The sequence below is a fragment of the Cupressus sempervirens genome, chromosome 10 (genome assembly GCF_028749045.1).
Source record: "Cupressus sempervirens isolate cs-2001-9-10 chromosome 10, ASM2874904v1, whole genome shotgun sequence".
NCBI lineage: Eukaryota > Viridiplantae > Streptophyta > Pinopsida > Cupressales > Cupressaceae > Cupressus > Cupressus sempervirens.
Window position 1 is genome coordinate 143,636,166 of NC_143127.1, and position 23,717 is coordinate 143,659,882.

Genomic DNA, 23,717 nt, shown 5'->3' on the forward strand with positions numbered 1-23,717 from the left:
TTCCTGGTTGTTTGGTTTTGGTTAAATTGATACATTCAATCATTACATCTCCAACTCATTTGTAAGTGTAGATCTATTTGAGTGTCCATTATTGAAAAATTATTTTTAGGCAAAATTGGAAGTGGGATATGCTCATTTAATTTAATTGTTCTTGTCCTTACTTTCAGTTTGATTATAGCTGAATTGGTGGGATTCTATAAATAAAAACTGAGCTCACATTCCTAGAACTAAACTTGTAGTCCACATATACAAAAATTCACATTTATTCAGTCAGCTAAATTTGGGTTCTTACAGTACACACACACACACACACACATTTTTGATTCACATTTCCTCTTTAACATGTAATCTTTACAAGTTGGTAGGAGTGTATTATGATTATATGTGTGTATTTCTGAATTGCTTTTCTTCTTGTTTTTACATGTAGGCTACAAAAGTTGATCAGACTATTTCACATTTGAGGAGTGAACTCGGCCACCAATTAGCTCTTAAAAGTTCTGGTTTGAATCTAAGGTTAAGTATGTTAGTTACATTTTTTTTTTTAAATTTGGAAATGGCTGAGTTTCCTTAATAAATTCTTGTTGCCTAGATTTTTAAAGGGCCAAATTAAAAAAATTCTAAGCCATTTTCCTCCTGTACATAAAAATGTGTTGCAAACCTTAACCTTTTGCAAGAGTTTTAGCCAAAGCTTAACTTTTTGGAAATCCTAACTTCAATTTCTAACTTTCACAAAATGTTTGCCCAAACATTTACTTTTGGCATGAATGATTCCCAAACCCCAACTTTTGCATCTTTTTGACATTTCCTAACCTCGAACTCCAACTATTTACACCTTCTCGGTCAAAGGTTGGATTGGGCTTCTTTTTTCCTGGGTTGTTTTGGCGTAGTTTTGCCTTGTTCTCTGGCTTGGTTATCTTCTAGGTGCTTTTGATTTCCTTATCTTCATGACTTGGGGTTGTCGCCTTGCTCTGGCTCCTTTGCCAATGCTGCTACCCTGTTAGGTTGTGCAAGTCTTGGTGTGTTGGGGTTGTCCACTTTTGTTGTTGGTAGCTTTGGTTCTTGCTCTTCTCAATTGTGGTGTTGGTGTTGTATTAGACTCTCCTTCTCCCCAATACTTCGGCCTTTTCATGTCTGGTGGATTAGGTTCTCCTTAGCTGGCCTATTTCTAGCTTAGTTGTTCCTTCTACTCCTCGGCTTTGTGTGAGGCATTCATAGATCCTTTCTTCTGCTATGCTTTGCTCTTTTGCGCTTGGGGTTTTTGGGTCTCTGCGATGGTCCTTTTTGGGTGGTTGTCTTTCTGGCCACTTTGACACCCTGGTTCCTTCCCTTGCTTGGTGTGAGGGTGCAGTTAGTATTGTTTCTCCAACCTTTCCTAGTACTTTTGCCCTCTCATGTGTGGTGATGGTTGGATCCATGGTTGTCCTACGCTTTGTTTTTAGGTTGTTGGGTGCCTTCTCTTCCCAAGAATGTGTTTGTGGTTTGAATTGGCTTCGTCTTTTCCAATGTTGCTGCATCTTGTTGTTTTTTGGAGTCTAGTTCCTTTGATCCTTTGTTGAGGTGTTTTAGTTAGCTTTGTGCAGTTGTGGCTCTGTTACAAAGCCTTTTGTTGTCACTTCTTGTGAATTCCTCTTCGCTTGTCTTTTTCAAGACATGATGTTTTTTGTTGGGTTAGGGCCCTCTCCTGCTTTATCTAATCAGAACTTTCCATTGTTCTTGCTCTCAAAGCACTATGTTATGAATCTATGATATTTATTGGAAATCATTAAGTTATATTTTAAAAAAAAGTCAACATCTCCAAGTATACCCATCTCTTATTTTTGAAAGATAGTTGTACCAGTATCTGTACTAGTACCAGAGACCTCCAAGTTTCCTCATCTCCAGGGAACCTTGTGTTTTGGAAACATCTTCAAGCAAACTAAAAAATTCCCATGATTTCCTGGCAAGCATAAATAAAGAGATCCTATAAAGAGGCATTAATTAATCACTGGCCAAAGAAGAGCAAGTAGCTATTTGTTAACTCGCCATCTCGCAATTAGAGAATTCCAATTTTTGACACAGTAAAATATAATGGGTTCTGAAAGGTAATTTTAGCATATATTTTATTAACAAAATTGTTCTTGACAAACTAATTATCAATGCCATAGTAGAATCAACTCCATGCTAAGGGAATCTATCAATTAGCTATTGAGTTCTCCAAATATCTTCTCCCAAACATGGTAATTGAAGAGGACATGAACTCAAAATACTTTAGTTTACAATTGGAAGCTTTACAAAGAGAAACCTAAAAAGACCTCACAAAGTGCAGAACGAAAACAAATAAATAAAAAACAAGAGGGGACCACCAACACAAGATGTTGAGAAACTAGTACACAGAGATGGATATCAAGATAGATAGACATACAAACATATAAATAAATATAGTCAAGCAGATTGCAAATAGAGACATGGATAGACATACACAAAGATATAAACATATAGACATACATGAACATAGATAGATGGATATATAATTTTGTTTATTTATTAGTTATTTTTCTATCTCCAAGCACCCATCTCTTAGTACCAATCCTTAGTTACCAGTCTCAGTAATTGTTCAGGCATGGGTTCGAAGGTTCAACTTGCAAATTTAGTTAATCATTTTTTTAGAATTGAATTTGTTTTGAGTTTGTCCATAATATAACATATATCTTAAAATATATAATAATATTTATGTCTTATACAATATCTAATTCTATTTTTTTATGATTAATAATGATATTTATATTATATCTAATTAATTTCCATAAAAAAATTAATTGTAAGTTAGTCATAAGCAAGCTGCACCCTCTATAATTTTGAAATAAATTAACAAAAGACTAAAAGGACTAACCCCAAAATGTTGTATTGTGAAGAAAATATTGCACCTATCAACTTATTATTCTAGGAGTGCTTCCAAGACAACCATGCCTTAACACAAAGAATATGGAGTATCCAAGATCTTAAAGTCATTTGATGCTTCATTTTTGGTGGGTCTGATGTTTTTCTCTTTACTTCTCTCTAGTCTTTATAGGTCAAGGATCAATGATGAAAGTGATATGTGAGAGTGACTTGAAATACCTGTACTTTTAAGAAATTGCTAATGTAAACAAGGGGGCAACATTATCGGTCTCAAGTTTACGACGAGTATGTTAAGCATGAATGCTGATGGTGTTCCTATGGGAGAGTATCCTAGCATTGTTAGAGACATGATACAAAGGTTGTGTGTTGCATTCATGACATAGTTTGTCATTGATGTCAACATACTGGTTATTCTGTAAAGATTGAAAATGCAACAAACATAATTTGGTTTTGTGAGGTTGGAGAAGTGAAGTTGAGCTTATGCAGATTTGGAATAATGTTCTATAGAGTGTCTAGGTGCTATAGTTAAGAGCGCACATGACAATATGAAGATTGGATAGAGATATGATGGATTTAGTAAAGACAACATCTAGATTGAGTTTTTGTGTAGCAGTTATTGTTTTTTTGGATTGTATCTTCCAACAAAGATAGAATCTAGTTATGTAGTCTTGGACAGAGGTAGAAGACATTGTGAAGATGTTTTGGTCAAACATGCACATCTAGGTGAGCATCAAGTGAAGAGTTATGAAGACTATGAGTTGACAATTGTGTGTAATTGTGAAAAATGTAAAGATGTAATGTAACGTTTAATTGCAATATCTTAAGTTGGTCCTATATTATTATTGTAAATTGGGAAAGCCTCAAGGCTGACTCAATAATTTGTTTTGGGAATTAGTATAAAGGAAAGATGTTTCCTTGTGGTAGAGTGTGGTATAAGCATTGTATTGTATAAATGCGACTATGCGAACTTGTATGTAAGATCCAGTGAACCTGATAGTGAATATCTTTTGATCAGAGAAGTGTTTGGTGCAGTAAGACACAGTGAGCGGACAAAGAGACTGTATTTGGCAAAGAAGTTATTGTTGGATAGTTGTATAATTGTATTATTCTGAGAAGGATAGTACTAAGGCTAGTTGGATAGTGAGTTCGGTGGTCTTGCCTTGAAGCTATTTGGATAGTGGGTCCTTTTGTCTTGCTTAGCAACTCCTAACAGGGATTCAAAGTCTCCTAACAAGGACTAATATGTACTAAATGTATTTTGTTGACTCCTAACAATGTCCATCCTCTTACAAGGAACATTTATATTAGTACATCATTTTGTGGGTACCATCCCCACTAGGGTTTTCCCTTTGATAAAGTGTTTTCCTAGTTAACATATCTGGTGTTATTGTGTATGGTGATCTTTCTATGATTGTTGCTTCTACTGTTTACGTGTCTTGTAATTAATAAGGATATTGAGAAATGTTTTAATTGCATAATTGATACACTCCCCCTCCCCCCTCTCAGTCATCTTGGTGGACTTTACTTTCTAACAACTGGTATCAGAGCATCAAGTCGTTGAAGGAAAAGTTTAATAGCTTAAGGAGATCTATGGTGCAGTTCAGGAAAGAAAGTCTGAAGTTTGATGGAGTTAACTATGACAGTTGGAAGGAAAAGACGAAGACACATTTACTATGCATGGGTTTGGATTATTGGTTGATTAATAAGAGTAAGAACGTTGTGATTGAAGAAAAGGATCTTGAAACTTGTGATAAAGTCCATAAAGATGTATTCATGTTAAATATGCTTGAAAGGGAAGCACTACTATCAAATCTTCCTGAAACTGAATTTTCTTAGGTAAAATCTTTAAGACTTGCCTATGAAATTTGGACTACTTTACAAAGTACATTTAAAGGTGATAATCATGCTTAAAAGGTTAGACTAAAAAATTAGATATGCCTATATCAAGATGCTAAAATGATGGAAGATGAATCTATAATAAGTTATTTTAGAAGACATGCAGAAATTCTTGCAAGAACTAAGACATGTGGAAGAGAAAAATCTGAAGATGAGATTATATGGAAGATATTAAAGATCTTGACACTTGCATACTGACAAACAACACAAATGATTGAACATGTTATTCCCTTATTACCAAAATTTACAAGAGAGACTCTTCTTGGGAGATTGCAGTCAAGAAAAATGTTGATGAGACAGAGTGGAGAATTGACCTAATGTTGAAATTTCTTTCAGCGTATTAAGTGTTCAACCTATGTTAACAAGGAGTGCAAATACAAGTAGAGACTATGCTAGTAGCAACCAAATAGGAGTGGAAGAAGAAAAGAGGATTGAGGAAGGACTTGACTTTCTTATGAAGAAGGAACCTAAAGGTAACAAAATCTTTAAATGTTGGACTTGTAATGAATATGATCATTATTCTTCTAAGTGTCCTAAGAGAGTAAGAAAGACTCGAAATAACTACAAACTAAGAAAACCTAAGGAATGTCTTTTTGCAAATGATGAGGACAAATTTGATGCTAAGATAGAAGAAATTTTAAGTGGAGGTGTTGATGAAATATGATTTGTTGCTATTAAGGAAGAAAGCCCTAAAAAAGAAGTGGTTAGAGAAGAAAAGGCATTAGTATCTCAAGTTGAAAAGAAAAAAATCCGAGTGGATTATTGATAGTGGTTGTTCCCATCACGTGATTGGAAACATGAACAAGTTCATTGAATTCAATAGCTATTATGGAGGAATTGTTAGAGTTGGAAACAATGCAACCTATCATATAAAAATGAAAATGATCAATTACACTTGATGCAAAGACTGACATTGTTGATGTTTACTTTGTTGATGGTATGAGACATAATCTTTTGAGTGTTGGACATCTAGTGGAAAATTGGTTATCAATTGCAATTTACTAAGAAGACCTACGTTATCAAGGATAAAGATGACACACTGATTGGTACTGGTACAAGAACAAGAGATAATGTATATCAGTTGAATCCTACAGAGATGACATGCTTAGTTGCTAAAGTGGATGATAGTTGGTTGTGGCATAAGAGATTTCGTCATATCAACTTTGTTAACATTGTGAAGATAAGTACTACTTTTGTTGTTAGAGATTTCTCTAAAATTGTGAAACCTACTAACATGGTGTGTAAGGAATCTGTGATGGCAAAACAAAAGAAAGTTCATTTCCAAGGAAGAAATTTACTATATCTGTTAAGATGGAGATTGTGCACACAAATTTGAGTGGTTCTACAAAGACAAAAGCATTTTATGGTGAAACATATTTTATGATTCTTGTTGACGATTTCACTAGAATGTTGTGGGTGACATTTCTTAGAGGGAAATCTAATGCTTTTGAGAAGTTTAATATATTTAAGAGTAGAGTTGAAAATGAATTTGGCTTGAATATCAAATGTTTGAGATCTGATAGAGGTAGAGGGTTTACTTCAAATGAGTTTAATAGTTTTTGTGAAGAAAATGTCATTAAAAGATAACTTGCAACCCCTAAGACACCTGAACAAAATGAGATAGCAGAAAGAAGAAACACAACAATGATAGAGGCAGCAAAAACGGTGATGCTTGAGAACAACGTATCAAAGATATTTTGGAGAGAAGCAGTAAATACATCAATGTATTCAATGAACATAGTACAAATAAGACAAGGCACTGGTAAGACAACTTATGGACTTTGGTTTGGAGATGCATCCTCAGTTAAGTATTTCAGAATCTTTTGAAGTAAGTGTTACATTAAGAGAGATTATGACATTGGAAAGTTTGATTCAAGGAGCGATGACTATATGTTTCTTGGATATTCATTGAAAGTAAAGCATATAGATGTTTAATCAAAGAACTAAGACTATTGTTGAGAGAGCAAATGTAAGAATTGATGAGAAGTTTAGAAATTCAGGAAAGAATACTATTTTATGAGTCTGACATTGATTTGCAGAAATAAATTTAGATAGAAGTACAAGCACAAGAACAAAGAGAAGAACCAAGAGTTGAAGTGGTGACACCTAACATAAATTTGATAAGGAATCCCCATGCTAATCAGATTATTGGAAGCAAAGACAAAGGAGTTATGACAAGAAACAAGGTACAAGAAGAACTATGTTTGATTTCTCAAATTAAACCTAAGAGTGCTAATGAAGCTAGTAAAGATAATTTTTCAATTAAAGCTATCAAAGAAGAACTAGAGCATTATGAAAAGAATAACACATGTGAATTGGTTCCTAGACCTAAAGATAAGAACGTTAATGAAACTAAGTGGGTATTCATAAACAAGATGAATGAACAAGGTGAGATTGTGAGAAATAGAGCAAGATTGGTATTTAAAGGTTACTCACAATACGAAGGTATTGATTTTAAGGAAACATTTGCAGCTATTGCTAGAATAGAGACAGTTAGAATGTTTTTGGCTTAGGTAGCTAACAATTTTTTAAAATTGTATTAGATGGATGTCAAATCAGCTTTTCTAAATGGTGAGTTAGAAGAAGAGGTACACATTGAGCAGCCTGATGGTTTTCCTTTTACAAATCAAGAAGATATGGGTTGTGAGTTGAAGAAAGCATTGTATGGATTGAAACAATCGCCTAGAGCCTAGTATGCAAGATTGGATAAGTATTTGATAAGTTTGGGATTTGCAAAAGGTAATATTTGAGCGAGATTGACAACAACTTACTATTTGTGGAGGACATAATCTTTGGAGGTGATGAGGAAGCAAATGAAGCATTTGCAACAGAAATGAAGAAGAAATTTGAGATGAGTATGTTGGTGAGATGAAGTATTTCTTGGTATTGCAGACTCTCCAAAACAAAGATGGTAACTTCATATGAAAAGCTAAGTATCTTAAAGACTTGTTGAAAATATTTGGTTTGGAAAGTTGTAAACTTGTTGGAACACCTATGGTAATTGGTCATAAGTTATTTAGCAAAGATGAAACCCCTATTGTTAAGTAGAGCAAGTACAAATCTATGATTGGAAAATTGCAATGTTTAACACACACTAGACCTAATATATCTAATGTAGTTGGTATTGTAGCAAGATTTCAAGTTGATCCTAAAGAGCCACATTATGCAACAATATAGAGATTTTTTTAGATATTTGAAGGATAAACCTGATTTTGGACTATGATACGACAGATCAAATGATTTTACTTTATGTGCATATACTAATGCAGATTGGGTAGGAAGTGTAGATGAGTGAAAGAGTACTAGTGGTGGAGCATTCTTCTTGGGAGGAAGATTGGTTTCTTGGCTAAGCAAGAAACAAGACTATATTTCAAAGAGTATGACAAAATCAAAGTATGTAGTAGGAGCAAACACAGTTGTAATAAGATTATATGGATGAAACAAATGCTGAAAGATTTTGGGATAGAGTTTACAGAGCATGTTATCATACATTGTGATAACACAAGTATAGTGAGTATGTCAAAGAATCTATTGTTACATTCAAAGAAAAATCACATATCTATTAAGTATCACTTTTTGAGAGAGAATGTTGCAGAGAAAGAGATAAGATTAGAGTATATTCGCACAAAGGAGTAGATAGCAGACATTTACAAAACCTTTGCCGAAGGATACTTTTGAGTGTTTGAGAGGTATGCTTGGGGTTATGCCCCAACCTACTTTTGAGTAGTTGATGTAGAGATTGCATCAATCCAGTGGTAACGAAGCACTATTTATTTAATCTGGACTAGATGTTTGATGCTTCTTCTATGGGGAGTATCTATGTTTGAGTTGAGTCATTAAGGACTCTTGGTATTGGTATTTAATAGCGTCTTTGGACACTTGAGTTTATTGCATATCTTATGAAGAGAATTGACATAATGATACCTTTGTCATTGATGTCAATGGGGGAGAGATGTTGCTGAGGAAAAGATTTATTGATGAAGAGGATTTGAAAAGATGCTGATGTATGGGAGAGATTAACACCTTCTGTATGCATGTTGGTTACAATACAATGGATGTTCTTGGTCAACATGAATGGGATAGCAGTTGTAGCAGAGACATTTGGTATTCATGGAACTTAGATGTTTTTCATCTATGTTGCCATTAATGCCAAAAGGGGAGATTGTTAAGCATGGATGCTAATGGTATTCCTATAGGGGAGTAGCCTAACATTGTTGGAGACATGATACAAAGATTGTCTTGCATTCATGACATAGTTTGTCGTTGATGTCCTGGTTATTCTATGAAGACTGGCAGTGCAACCGATAGAGTTTGGTTTTGCAAGATTTGAGAAATGAAGTTGAGCTTATGCGGGTTTGGAATAATGTTGTACAGAGTGTTTAGATGCAATAGTTAAGAGCTCGTAAGACAATATAAAGATTGGACAAAGATATGGATTTAGTAAAGGTAATGTTCAGATAGAGTTTCTATGTAGCAGTTACTGTTGTTTGGATTGTAGCTCCTAATAGCGATATAATCTAGTTATGCAGACTTGGACAAAAGGTAGAAGACATCATGAAGATGCAATGGGCAAACACGCACATCTAGATGAGCATTAAGTAAAGAGTTACGAAGATTGTGACCTGACAGTTGTGGGTAATTGTGAAAAATGTAAAGATGTAATGTAACGTGTAATTGTAATATCTTAAGTCAGTCCTATATTATTATTGTAAATTGGGAAAGCCTCAAGGCCGACTCAATATTTTTTTTTAGGACTTGGTATAAAAGAAAAATATTTTCCTTGTGGTAGGGTGTGGTATAATCATTGTATTGTGTAAGTGCGAGTATGCGAGCTTGTATTTAAGATCCAATGAACCTAATAGCAAATATCTTTTGATCAGAGAAATGTTTGGTATGGTAAGACACGATGAGGGAACAAAGAGACTCAATTTGGCAAAGAAGTTGTTGGACAGTTGTATAATTGTATTATTCTGAGAATGATAGTACTAAGGCTAGTTGGACAATGAGCTCAATGGTTTTTCTCTGAAGCTGTTTGGACAGTGGGTCCTTCCGTCTTCCTTAACAATTCCTAATAGGGTTGGGAGAACTCCTAATAGGGTTGGAATCTGCTAACAATGATTCAAAGTCTCCTAATAGGGACTGATATGTACTGAATGTATTTCATTGACTCCTAACAGGGTACATCGTCTTACAAGGAATGCTTATGTTAGTACATGATTTTGTGGGTACCATCCCAACAAGGGTTTTCCCTCTGATCAAGGGTTTCCCTAGTTAACATATTTGGTGTTATTGTGTTGGTGATCTTTCTATGGTTGTTGCATCTACTGTTTACATGTCTTGGAATTAATAAGAATATTGAGAGTTGTTTTAATTGCATAACTGATTCACCCCTCCCCTCTCTTAGTTATCTTAGTGGACTTTACTTTCTAATAGAGTATCCCCTCTAACTAAAGCCAACATATCGAGGGTAAAAAGGGTAGATATCTGGAGGAGCTTGATTCAAATTCTTATCAATTTGAAAGTGCAAGTTATCACATATCCCAATTCACCAAGTAGGTTTGCCCCGTTATCCCAAATTGTTGTGCTCATTAGTTGTCCTCTTATGACATTTTGAGGAGTTGCATAATATGTGGACAAATAGTTTATGCATTGAAAGGCCAACTTTTCATAGACTACTTATTGTAGATCATCAAACAAGTTCATCTCCAAACATATTCGAGTAGAGGTAAAAGTTCAATAATTTGGAGTTTCCTGTAAACTACAATGAAAATTCCCTACACCATTGCAAATTGCCTAAAGGAAGCCAAATTCCCAAAATTAGAAGGGAAGATCAAAAGAATGACATTGAGGTGCTAACAACACAAAATTACCACGAAGAACCCAAGGGCCATTTATTAGCGTCCAATTTTTTTTGCAAAACACTTGAATTTCATAATGAACAACCCCTTGACATAGGGTAAAATATTGACTTCTTCTTCCAAAACATCTATTCAATTTTCTCAAATCTAAGCATGTCTTTCACTTAATTTCAGCCACTACTTTGTAAACCTACTGAATTAGAGCTTTTTTTCCCTCTAAAAACTCTTCCTTGGAGGAAGGTTTTCACAGATGGATTAGGAGCCACATTTTCCACACAAAGGGCCAAAATGAGAGGTGGCATTCAAAGCTTTGAAGAAATGAATTGGGACCATCCTTTTACATAAATTTCTATTATAGATAATTATAATACAATCTTATAAAATTATTCTTGTAGTTAAAATTCTATTATTTTGATCATAAAACTATGCAATATTAATTATAACTGTGACCTTAATAAAATGATATAATTAAAAATCACTTTTAGAGAGGAAAATCACCATTTTAATACAAACTTTATTTTGATTCTAGTTATAGTTCATTTCTATAACAAAAGAAAAACTAAATATTGCTATTGATATTTGACTACATCATTTTTAGGTCAAGACTCAAATTCATTGATCTATATTTCATGAGTAGTGTTTCACAATAGCCCATCTCGCAAAAACTACATAAGTTAATCTTTATAGTAATATTAAAATTTGACTTAGTGTAAGAAAATATATTTCAATTACTAAATTCTTTCTACAAACATTGAAAGAAACAAAACAAAAAGAAACTTTTATCCAAAATAAATCAAATTATAAAATATGAACATTTATGATTTCTCAAATATTATATTTACTTCTTTATAACACGAGTTTTTCATAAAATAGGAACATTTATGATTTTTAAATATTATATTCACTTTATGATTTCTCAAATACTATATTTGCTTTACAATTTCTCAAATAAATTACATTTACTTATTTTTTGGGATGATTTTTTTGACAAGTGCAAGGGGTTCAACAAAATTTTCATTTTTAGATGCACGGTTGTATATAGACTAATTTGTTTTGTCTTTTCATAGTGTTTCCAATCTACGAACTACAATATCTCTAAAAGATATACCATTGTCAAATTCAGTAAATACAAAAGACTGAAACAATGCAATGCAATAAAAGCGTCAAACTGCTTCAAGACATTTTTTTTTGAATATGGAAAAAAAGGGCCAACATGATCTTTGAGCTAACTCATCAACAAGTAATCACATTGTAAGGATGATACAAAGTAATAAATTATTATAAAGTATGACCAACCTTTACACAAAACACATAAAACTTGTCCTTCTATCACAATAATCGCCTACTCCCACTTGAATGAAGAGATTGAATCCTACAACCTCTTCATCAGTAGATGAGGTTTTGGTGTAATTAGATAGTCTTACTTATAGTTTACTTAAGCATACTTAGGATCATGCATTACATGGTAGTTTGCATTGCATACAACTAGGAGTTTGCATCTTATTTTAGCACATGGTGTAATAGAATTCCACTTGAGGTGTAGTTAATTGTTACCTCTTTTCTCTTTATTTGTGAGTCTCACCTTTATTGCTCTTATCTCATTATCATTCTCTCATTGTTGCACACATTTGCATGTACTTCATTGTATAATGGAGGATGATCCACATTTGGTGGACATCTGATACCACCTAGTGTTGTTGATACATTATCTCTTGTATATCTCCTAGTTATCATGCATTGCCTATATATTAAGGCACATCTACATTGTATACATCCATTATCATTAAATTACTAATTATCTTGAATCTAGTCAATTAAGGATTTCTCTTGTTAGTCTTATTCATTGAACTTCTAGATCTTGGTATATTGTTGTGTTGACTTAAGCAAATTCTTACATGGTATCAAAGTCATAGGAGAGTTCATTGCAAAGCAAAAAAAATGCTTTAATTGTTGGAGGGCTACGATTCAAATTCTAGGTACCAGCAACATGTGGGAACGTATAGAGCATGATTTGACCTCACCATTGCGTCCGAGTGGCCATTCCTTACAAATTGACTATAAATTTATTTATATTGAGTAGAAGTCAATTCCAAGGCAAACAAAATTGTACAAATGAGTCATAAGGGCCCACGTGCATAACGACTACGTGGATCCAAATTAAAATATATATGTATTTTTTCCTATTTCAAATTTACATTTTTATTATGTTGTGGTTATATTTGTCTACAAAATCTAAGTTGTTTTTGGGGGGGCCCTCCGCTGTATTTTATCATAATTTAGTAGTGCTATATATATATATATATATATATATATATATATATATATATATATATAAGGACGTATACACATCTGATATTTGGCGTATATATAAGAAATATATGGTGGGGGTTTATGTATGTACATGTACATATACATATATGTGTGTGTGTGTGTGTGTGTGTGTGTATTTTAGATACCATGATGATATATATTAATACAATATTACTATTTCTTTCACCTTGGCTATGGTTAAATATTATTTAATGTGTGGCTACCTTTCATATTTCAATATTATTTTCCATCGGGCCTTATAAGTTTCAGATGCCCATTTTAAATATTTGTGCCGATGACCTTTTTATTTTCTTTCTAGAATGTTGCCAAGTAATAGCCTATGGCTATTAGTTTTCTTTTATAACTCCTTCACCGCTCCTTTCTTGTTTTCTTTATCAAAGCTTGAGGCAATTTATGGATACAGTGAGACTTTTACTATTGGTATTACATAGCTTAGCAAGCTCTATATACGGGTGTTCTTCTTTACCAAGGATAGGGTTCAATAGCAACTTTTTTCCAATCGCTTATGGCTCTACAATTAAATCCATGACTCAATCGCATATTATATTGCCCAACGTATCGTTTTCGTACACTACATTCACAATTGCACATTAGAAGCATAGTTGCATGTTGTAATCCATTTGCATATTGAGTGCACATTCGTGCATTGTTATGGAGATCTTCTATTACTTTAACTCCTTTCGAAGACTCAACATCATTCTTGTTACATGCCATAATACAACAACTATAGTATCAGTCAAACGATTGTCAATAGTACTAGAAGCTCATTTTTGTGTTGAAGTTGTGTTGTCAGACCACAACAACTAGTCTTAACCATCATTCTCAAGTCATGAAATCATTACTCAAGTTTCTTTATATATATATATATATATATATATATATATTGTTGTAAAGATGATTTCGACTAGGGGAATGAATGAATGCTATGATAATGTACATCCACATCATGGATAAGCATACTGGTCGTAACCAAAAGCTCAAGAGTATATTGATTTTGAAACATAAGAATTGTTCCATCATATTATACTTTCTTTTATTCATGCATATTAGGTGCTAGTACAAACTCGTACAATTATGCATGGGTTGACTTCATTGAAATTGTTCAGAAAACACTTGTAAAATGCATAATCACGTACATTATACATAGAGATGGTTCCATTATATTTCATGAGACATACGTCTAACTTATACAATGGTATTAACCATATACCAATTGAGATAAGAATCAGATTGGAGTAAATAAATTCCAATTGATAAATACATATATACTAGAAAAATCTCCCAAGATGTACCCAAGACCAGAAAGGTCAAGCATAAATGGGTGAAGAGGAGAAGTATCCTTGCAAGAACCATTGAATGTCGATAAACACGAGTAAATGAATAGTCAAAACTACATATACCGAGTCAGTTCATGGAGGTCCAATGTTTAGATTTTGTTGTCTAGTCGAGTGGTGGATAGATACTATAAATATCAGGATGCTCAATGACTACACACGGTGTTCCTTGTCTATTTTCTGGGTAGGGAGGACCTTTCTTGGATGAGATTGTGTGGGGATTATTAAGGGTCCGCGGTTGGGAGGTTAAGCCCTTGACAATGCTTCTCCTCTCCATCAGATGCCAAGGCTTGCACAAGATAGAGATATGATCCACAATCAAATCCTCTGGTAATGAGTAGTTACTTTTATGACATTTGAAATCTCAAGTTGAAGAAATGTTAGACGATTAATATTGTTTAATCAATTTTTTCCTTACAATGATTAGAAATCAGTTTCCTTTTAAATGTATTAGTAAATCCGTTGATTTTACAATTTGATCATGAAATGTTTCTACATGCATGAGATAGGCTTACCAGATGGTTTTCATAGTTGCCTTTCAATTATGTGAATAATGAATATGAATGTATCTTTAACAATATGATATTTCCATAAATAGCAATAGGAAAGAAAAGGGATAATATTGTGGTATTTGATGCCCTAAATGGTATTTGACATTACGATACAATGGTTTAACTATTTGTGCCCTAAGTGGTATATATGGACTAACCTGAGTTTTGCAGATGTTGCCCTAGGTAGATTCCGGTTTCAAAGTTTAAGGTATGTAGAACTTAAATTCTTTATTTAAATTTATTTGATAATTCCTACACTTGCTAGTTAAGATATTCATTTAAATTGTTTGTAACCGTTAATCTCTTTCACATGAACATAACTATTATAACTGCTTTCTTATGAATGTGAAGTGGTAACTGTATTTCTATGATATGCTAGTTGTTAGCTAAGGCTTGGAAAAGGGGGATTTTACAATTGGTTCCTTACTTGTCACCTTCCATTGGGTATGTTTATGATTGGTTAGTGGCATCTTCATCATTCAAGGACATGACGACATAAGATAAGATTTTAGAGACATTATCAATATTACCCTTCTTAATTCCTAACCAAAATGGGAAGCGTTCTTGCATCTACACTTGGTCTATCTTCTTCTTAAGGGGAGTAATGCTGTTTGTATGTATTGGTCTATGTTTTGCCTTAAAAACTCACCTACATCTTTGCAAAACATTGTCCATTATAGGTGGATATCATGTCTATGTGTTTCCTTCCTATGGGGGGATACTTGATTGTATATAATGGGGGAACCTTGAGTACTCCACCCATCCATGCATCTTGTCTATTTTCATCTCTTTTCCGGGTGGGAGGGTGAGGGAGGGCAAGGGAGGGTGGAGTTTTTCCTATGAGGTTTTCTCCCTTTCTCTACTTTATGGGAGATTGCATTGCATTGATTTTGCACTTGCATATTATACATTGGTACCAAACATGGCTTGGTAGTTGGGACCCATCTAATATTATGAGTTTAAGTGCATTTCCTTAAGTTGCACTTAAGAGTGTCTGTGTGTGTGTTGGGGGGTTGGTGTAATTAAATATTGTTATTACACTTTACTTAATGTTAACTAGGATAATGCATAACATAGTAGTTTGCATTGTAGACACCTAGAAGTGTGTTCCTATTTTAGCACATGGTGTAGGAGAATTCCACTTTAGGTAGAGTTAATTATCTCCTTCCACTTTATGTGTGCAATCCACCTTTTGTGCTTTTCTCACATTACCATCATCTCATTATTGCACATGTTTGTACATACTTCATTGTATAATAGAGGATTATCCAACTTTGGTAGACACGTGATGCCACCTAGTGTGGTTGATAGGTTATCTCGTGCATATCTCCTAGTTATCAACCTTTTCTTATATTAAGACACAACTACATTGTGTAATCACCCAAAAATGGTCATCTAGACTATGAGCTCCCCTTCTAGCGTTTTCTCTTAATTTATCCATTGCTTATTCTTGATCAAATCATTACTTTGATATTTATTCATTTATAACCTATGGTTTGACCACCTTATTCTAAGTCTTTTATTTAATTGAAAGAAGTTACTCTCTTTTAATTAAAGAAAATCCCCAAATCCCACTTATCCTAAGTGTGCACATAAAAAACATTATTCCTATTTTAAAAACAAAGAAAAGACATTTTTGTCTCACACAAGGTGCACACTTTCCAAGGTGGGTGGAATCTTTATTCTCCTCCAGACATCTTTTGCCTTTTAAACATAGCCATTGATCTTGCTTAGGTGAGATTCTTGTGTGCATGGATCACTCAAGGCTCATTCTCCACCCTTGATTTTGCCTCTTAATCTCTACCATTCATTTATCTTTAAAATGAGTCCCTCTCCTCATTCTCTTATCTCTTACACACTTATGCTATTGTTATGCTACACATTTTCTTATAGCTTTCAGAGTACTTGGAGCACTTGGAGCATTCTTGCATTCTTAGCTAGTTTTCATTCTACTTGTGTTATGGCACATTCTTTAGCTTAGCTCACATAGCCTAACTATGAGGATCTTGTAACTCTCTTTGTTAGCTCTTGCATTTCATTTTGAATAGCTTGCATTTGTGTTGCATCCATTGTTGATTCTTGGATATTGGCACTCTTGCCTCTACTATTTGAATCCTCCATCCCGTCGTGCACCTTGCAAGGGTTGCATAGCTAGGTTCATTTGAGAGCCATCATCTCATAGTTCTTGCACACCTTAGATAGGAAGCTATAGGCCACCTCTTGAGATGCTCTTCATCATGGGTATTCTAAAGAATAATGGTCTATAGAAGTGTACCCCATTTTTGGTATACAGATTGTATGCATTCATTATCATTTGACTGTTAAGCATTGTTAAATCCAATCGATTAAGGATCATATCATTTTGTCTCTCATGTTTGTGTCATTTATTGACCTTCTGAATCTTGGCATATTTTTGTATTGCCCTAGGCAAATTCTTACACTTTTATTGGCCCCTAAGGGTTTGGGCGTTGTGTTCCCACCCAAGCTCAACATTCTCCATAAGGCTTGGAACTCAGTATCTGGTTGCACCTATGCTCATTTTGGATGGGTCTTCTAAACATGCACTTTAGCTAGTTTGTTGATTCTTTTGATATGGTGCCCACTAATATGGCTGTAAATAAAAAAGCCCCCCCAGGACCTTGTTTTGTTGTCAGTGGATAGAGCTTTGGCCCTATTGGTAGATTTGCTACAAATCTTCCTCCAAAGGTGAAATATTGACCTTTGGCTCATGTCAAGACCTCCCATATGGTATTGTGTGGTCAAGACATGGTTAAAAATGTGAGATTAATTCTAATGTTGTAGGTTGGTATGCAAATTTGTTGGTTTTTTGCCTTCTCAACTTGATCAACATTGTTGCATAATAGACTATTGAAGACCTTTGGTTTGAGGTACCCATTAGCTTTTCCCATATGCTAAGGGATTTTTTATTGCTATTTTTCTTTCCTCTCTAGAATGAGATCTAGTGATGAGCAAGTTGTGGGCTTGGGGAGGTCAACCTCTTTCGACCAAACCCTAGGCATTTGTTGTCAAACCTCTGATTGAACCTCTTAGTGTGTGTCATTGAACCTCTTGATGTGTGTTATGTGTGGGCTCATTTTTTTAATATTTTCCTTAAATTCCTAGAGACTCGTGTTTTTAAGCCATTGACGACTCCATTGGTCATTTTCTAAAGGTGGATGATACCACAATCGTCATGGGTATTTCCATCTTTGCATGCATTTTGGTTGACATTGATATCTTCAAACCTCTCCATAGAGATGTGATTTTCATGGTGGTAGATAGGTTGTGGATAATGTGAGCCTCCCTTTTCATGTTGTTGATGCTTCTCTGCTAATCACTTTCCAATTGTTTGCTCTCTCATATTGTAAAGGTGTTGCCACTGGTGGAGGGATGCTAATGATGAACATTTGACTATTTGGACATAGGTCTTCCTCTAACAATGCATCACAGACTAATGAGGACTCCCATTGGGATGATGCTCTTGTTACAGATCGAGATGATACTCATGCTGCAAATCTTGCCTTTACAACCCATGCGCCTCCTACTAGTAGTGCAACCCCCTCTTCCCATGTGGACCCTTCCACATCCACTGCTTCTACTCTAATCCAATCTTCAACTTACCACGTACAACCGTCTCAACCCTATGCCTCTTGTGTTGACACTATTTCTATTAGGGTTTCATCACTTCCCCTTGTGATGGGGATCCCATTGATAGTATTTCTTGGATAGTTATCTAACAACGTAGGAAAAATAACATTTAGTCTCTCATTCACTTTCTCACATTGTGGGTGAGTTGTCTACCCACTCTTGAATTACGCTACTAACTTTATGTCAGTGTGTCATTCTTGGCTTATTTTTGTAAGAACCAACACCTATGGTATTATGTTGTTGATCTCTTTTTGATGTCTTTGAGTTGTGGTTGTGTAAGGATCAATACCCCTTTTATGTTACTAAGTTACACAAATCTAAGCTCTCTAATATGAAAATCGGATATGGTAACACCCCCTTCCACTATAGGATGCCTCAAATCACAACTCTCCAATAAAGCATGTGAGACCCTCCCTTAATGAGAGTATGTATTAAAAATTTAATAAAGCTTCTAACTCATATCAAGATCAAGTGAGTATACAAAGAATTTTAAGGAATCATTGTGGTGCTAATGATCATGTCTTGTGTTATCATCAATCTAACATAGATGAACCTGTAACACATTGGGGGGTGGGGGGTAATGTTGGCCTAGGTTATCACACATCCAAATTGGTAATTTAAGGCTATCATGCAATTTTCTTAGGCAAGACAAAATTCCATGCACTTGTTTCAACTATAAAATTGGGCCAATGACAAATTCTAATGTAGTGAAACAACTTGCACAAGAGAAGAATATAATAAGAAATATGTTGCAAATATTTTATAATGATATGCCATTTTGAGGGTGTGACCTCCTAATCCACTTTGAGGGAGATAGCTCCAGTCATCTTCAATAAGAACACAATATTCAATATGATGATAATGATTGGCCTCTACCACCTATATGTGCCATATTTATGTCTTACATGCCACCTATGCTAACTTAATCACTTGTAGAGGAATATATTACTATGAATTAAAGTAGTTGTTAAAACAACCATAGGAACAAGGGTGTAGCATCTAACCCCCTCTACATAAGGATTGTCCCCAACATCGTGGATATTTTTTCATGAAGTTTGCTTCCTCCTCTTCCTCACACTCATTGTGAAAATTCATATGTTGTGAATTTATAACTTAATTAACAATTAAAGTAGCCATAAGATGACCACTCATAACCCCATGCACACATAGGATTAAAATTGTAAGATGCCCTCCTCTTCACACAAAGTTGTCCTCAATGCTATCAATTATGGATGCTTCTACGTAAATTCTTTTTTTCTTCCTTGTGCTCGTTCTCCTTATGAATATCCACAAATTGGAAATCTAAAGAACCATGTTTAGAAACTATCATCCAATCATCACCTAGAGATCTTGTAGTTAAATTGTGTAATTAGTTATATGAGGCGATGAGTAGGCCTTCATTAGGATTGTGGTATCCTTCTGTTATGTTATGAGATTGTGTTCACATAAGAGGTGAATGTCATTCTAATGGAATATTGTGTATGATATTGCGTTTGTGAGCTCTTAGAGGTATAGCATGGATTAGATTATTCCTTGTTCCATAAGGATTCCTGCATAATGTTACCCTATTATAAGAGTTCATTTTATATATGCATATATTAGATTTTAGTGAAACTTAGGTGACAAACATCTTTTGCATTATGTTAGATTTATATTTTAAGTCATATTATTTTGAATAGTATGTGTGTATGCTATCAAGTGACATCAATGCAAAGGTGAGGACAAATTTGTATGCACTTTTTAAATGATAGCATATATTTCTACATTTTTTTACTATAGTTGTATGATCATCCAAGAAAGCTACAGCCCAAAAATCAGGTTTAGATCATCAATATAGAGAGGCTTATTGCAATTTCATGATCTATCATTATCACAAATCAAGATATTTAATTTCGTAGATGATAATAGCTTGTTTTGTATAAGATGTGGAAAACTTAAGTGTTTTTTTAAAAAAATATTTAGGGTCAAACAATGCATTTGTAGCTATCATAAGTTGGCCTATATGTGCAATTTGGTGAGGATATTTATTGTAATTTTTTATTAAATATATTTTTACTAGATCTTTTTTGGGGTTTTTTAAAGCTTGTATGCAAACACACTTTCAACCAAACTAATTGGAACATCAAAACACATTACGCCATGTAGAGATAAGATAAGATAAAATAATTTTATTAATGTCCAACGAAAGACCACAACTTTGGTCTATGGGACTGGAAGCTTACAACCAAGAAGATAGTGGACAAACGGAGCACCAAACGATGTCCATAAAAGAACAAGTATAATAAATGAAGAATAAAGCGAGAGACATCACAGAAAAGATTAGGTATCCGTTTTCAAAGGGAAAAATTTCAACATCGACTGATATGGCCAACGGCTACTAGGGACCCTATGGTGTAGCTGAGTGCTACAAGAGGCGTGTCACTAGCAAAGATCCACTATGGGGTCTCATTGATCTAGAATGATTTGTATTAGAGAAACTACACGGTCACTTCACACCCCGAGCCAGAGCTAAGGACGAGAAAAACAGTCGTGATATGCTATGCCTAGGTCTGACTTGTGGGGAATGATAGCTATAAAGTATGGTCACGAAACTGTAAGGACTCATAGAGATAGAACACAATGGAACGTTGATCTATGTACTTGAAAAACTTCGAGAGGGATTTGCAATCTCTAAATAGACAATAAAGTCTCCCTCTAATCTCGTAGTATATGGGGCATCTGAAAAGAAAATGGGTCTCAGATTCTACCTCTGCTAAGGTACAAAGTCTACAAACCTGTTCCTCTCTAGCAATATGGTGATCAACCTATATTCGGAGTTGGTGCGAGCCCACCCTGAAGGAACCAAGGGAGATACACAGGGCATGTATCCAATGTTTGTGTAAGTAGTCAGGGTGTACAATAATCCCATCTCAAATATCTCAAAAGTGCTCAGTGTAGAATGTCATCCTCAAATGTAGACCCTCTAGAGGATTAACCCATGTCTGTATAATATATTGCCTATAGATGTCAAGTTTGACATGCCCATTCAACTCCTACCGAGAGGGGAGGAGATGAGCAAGAGCATCCAATAAGAATTGATAGAGAGGGAGACAGTCAGATTCGATTCCAACTGATGTCAGCAGGATAATAGCTTGAGCATACTAACAGTGGGCTCTAGTGGTTGGATTGGAGTTTGCAATAGCAACTGACGAGTAGTAGGCTAAGTAAGGGTATCTGTGTTGTCCTTCAGCCGAGTCTGCAAAGCCATGAAGACGATGGAGAAACCAGATTAGGTAAAAAATGGCAGCAAGCCTGAATGGATGGGCTCCAAACTTAGCCAAAATAACACTATGGGGGGTAGATCTATGGCATTTGATAATCTGACGGAGGAGAGTCTGGGTGCACCGAATCATGGCCTAGTTCGAGTTCAAAAGGGAAGGCCCCCATACCATGGAACCATAGAGTATTGTGGGTCTTACTAAGGAATCCAGGAGGGATAGCTTAGACGATATATGTGTCCTAAAAGTGGTGTTTGAAGCATTGTCTCTCAAGCATGGCAAGGTAACCCAACCCTTTGCTGATCCGAGGTAGAATGGATGATCTCAAGCTGAAACTAGATCTAGAAAACTTAACCTCAAGGTACGTGTAAGATGATGCAATCTCAACTTCCCGACCCTAGAAGTAAAAATGGAGATGTGAGGTCTTTAGACTATTGAAGACCATAACACAAGTCTTCTCCAGGTTCACAATCAACTGTCTTATGTCACAAAAAGACGCAAGTCTATCCAGAAGCCTCTGAAGACCCTCATGAGAAGAAGCAAGAAGAACCACATCGTCAGCAAAGAGAAGGATGAAGATCAATACCTAGTGTAGATGGCATCTATCACCCGGAAGCGAGGATTCATTGAGAAAGGCCTCGAGCTCATCAATGTAGATCTCGAACAAGGTGGGCGAGAGGGCAACCCTGCTTCACCCCAATGGTGCACTGGATAGGGTTAGAGAGGCCCTCAGTGGTCTTCAGTCTACCAACCTTTGTCTCATATAACCTCATGATAGCTATCAGTAAGATCTTAGAAATACCAATATCTCTAAGTCTTTGAAAAAGGGCCGCTCTGGGGATGGAATCAAAAGTCTTACGAAAATCCACAAAACAACAGTAGACTTTCTTTGAGTGGTGCCGACCTCCTTGATAATAGCCTGTAGTGTCAAGATATGATCCATGGTCTAGTAGTCTGCCCTGAAGCTTGCTTGGCCCTTAGCCCTGCAATTTCTCCTATCAAGGTCACTGGATAAAATAATATTCAACGTTGTGGCATAAAGTTTGGCAAATGTATGCCCAATAATGATGGTCCTATAGTTACTGGGATCAGAAGCCAACCTAGACTTATGGATCAGGTGAATAGCGTGTCTCGACCATGAGTCCGAAAAACCAAAACAAACCACTCTATTAAAGAGTGTAGAGAGATAAGGGCCTAGGATCGTGGTACCAAGCTTGAAGAGCTCAACCTAAAAACCCTCCTCATCAGCCACACTATTGCATCTCATAAGTCTAATGGCCTCATAAATGTTGGAGGTGGAGAACGAGTGGCAATGGGGTTGTGGGATGGGAAGGGGAGCAAGCTGACCCGAGATGTCATACAACATGGAGACATGGGAGGTGAGGAGGCGAGGGTCAAGGGTGGACAAGGGTTGGAGACGTTGGGGAACATGATGCACCAAAACATCTTGGGACATTGAACAAGCGTGTCGTGGAGGGATTTTCCCTGTGAAGCAATAAATAACTGCTTCTTATGGTGAAGAAAGCGTTTATAAGAAAGTCGTATGTTGGTGAAAGCAGGGGAATGAGTATCGAAAGCCAAGCGTAAGAAGTAATGGAAAGTTTTACAGGTATCATCAAATCACTGGTTCATGGGGCAAGTATTCTTTTGAGCAGATCTGGGGTTACTAGGAATGGAGCGGTGGGGGATAGAGAGGAAAGTCGACTCCCAAATCGTGGTGGCCAATGAGTGAAACATGGTGGACACCTGGTTGTGGTTTGCGAAGCTAGCGAGATAGAGGAATCTTCTCAAATGAAAGATGAAGTCTTGATCACTCTCCTCGAAATAGAAACGAGAATGGGGGCGGATCTGAGCAGGGGGACTAGAGGTGGTTAGTAGAGGGTGGGAAAAAACATGAACCGAAAGGCTGAGGAGAGCATGATTAGCTGTAGTAACCACCCCTTTTTTGTTTTTTGAGGAGACTTG

At 35.5% G+C, this 23,717-nt stretch overlaps 1 protein-coding gene across 3 annotated transcripts in view; it reads left to right on the forward strand.

Moving 5' to 3' along the window:
- Positions 1-23,717, forward strand: part of LOC149532991 (DHHA1 domain protein) — a 122,755-nt gene that overhangs the window by 86,047 nt on the left and 12,991 nt on the right. For 2 of the 3 annotated variants that reach the window (XR_016357283.1, XM_089805440.1), the window contains exon 5: positions 428-513. Coding sequence is in view for 1 of the 3 variants with exons in the window: in XM_089805440.1 (XP_089661566.1) it covers positions 428-513 (86 nt within the window). In the remaining 2 variants the exon portion in view is untranslated. Of the gene's footprint in view, positions 1-427; positions 519-23,717 lie in introns of all 3 variants that reach the window. The other variant, XR_016357282.1, reaches the window with a different exon arrangement.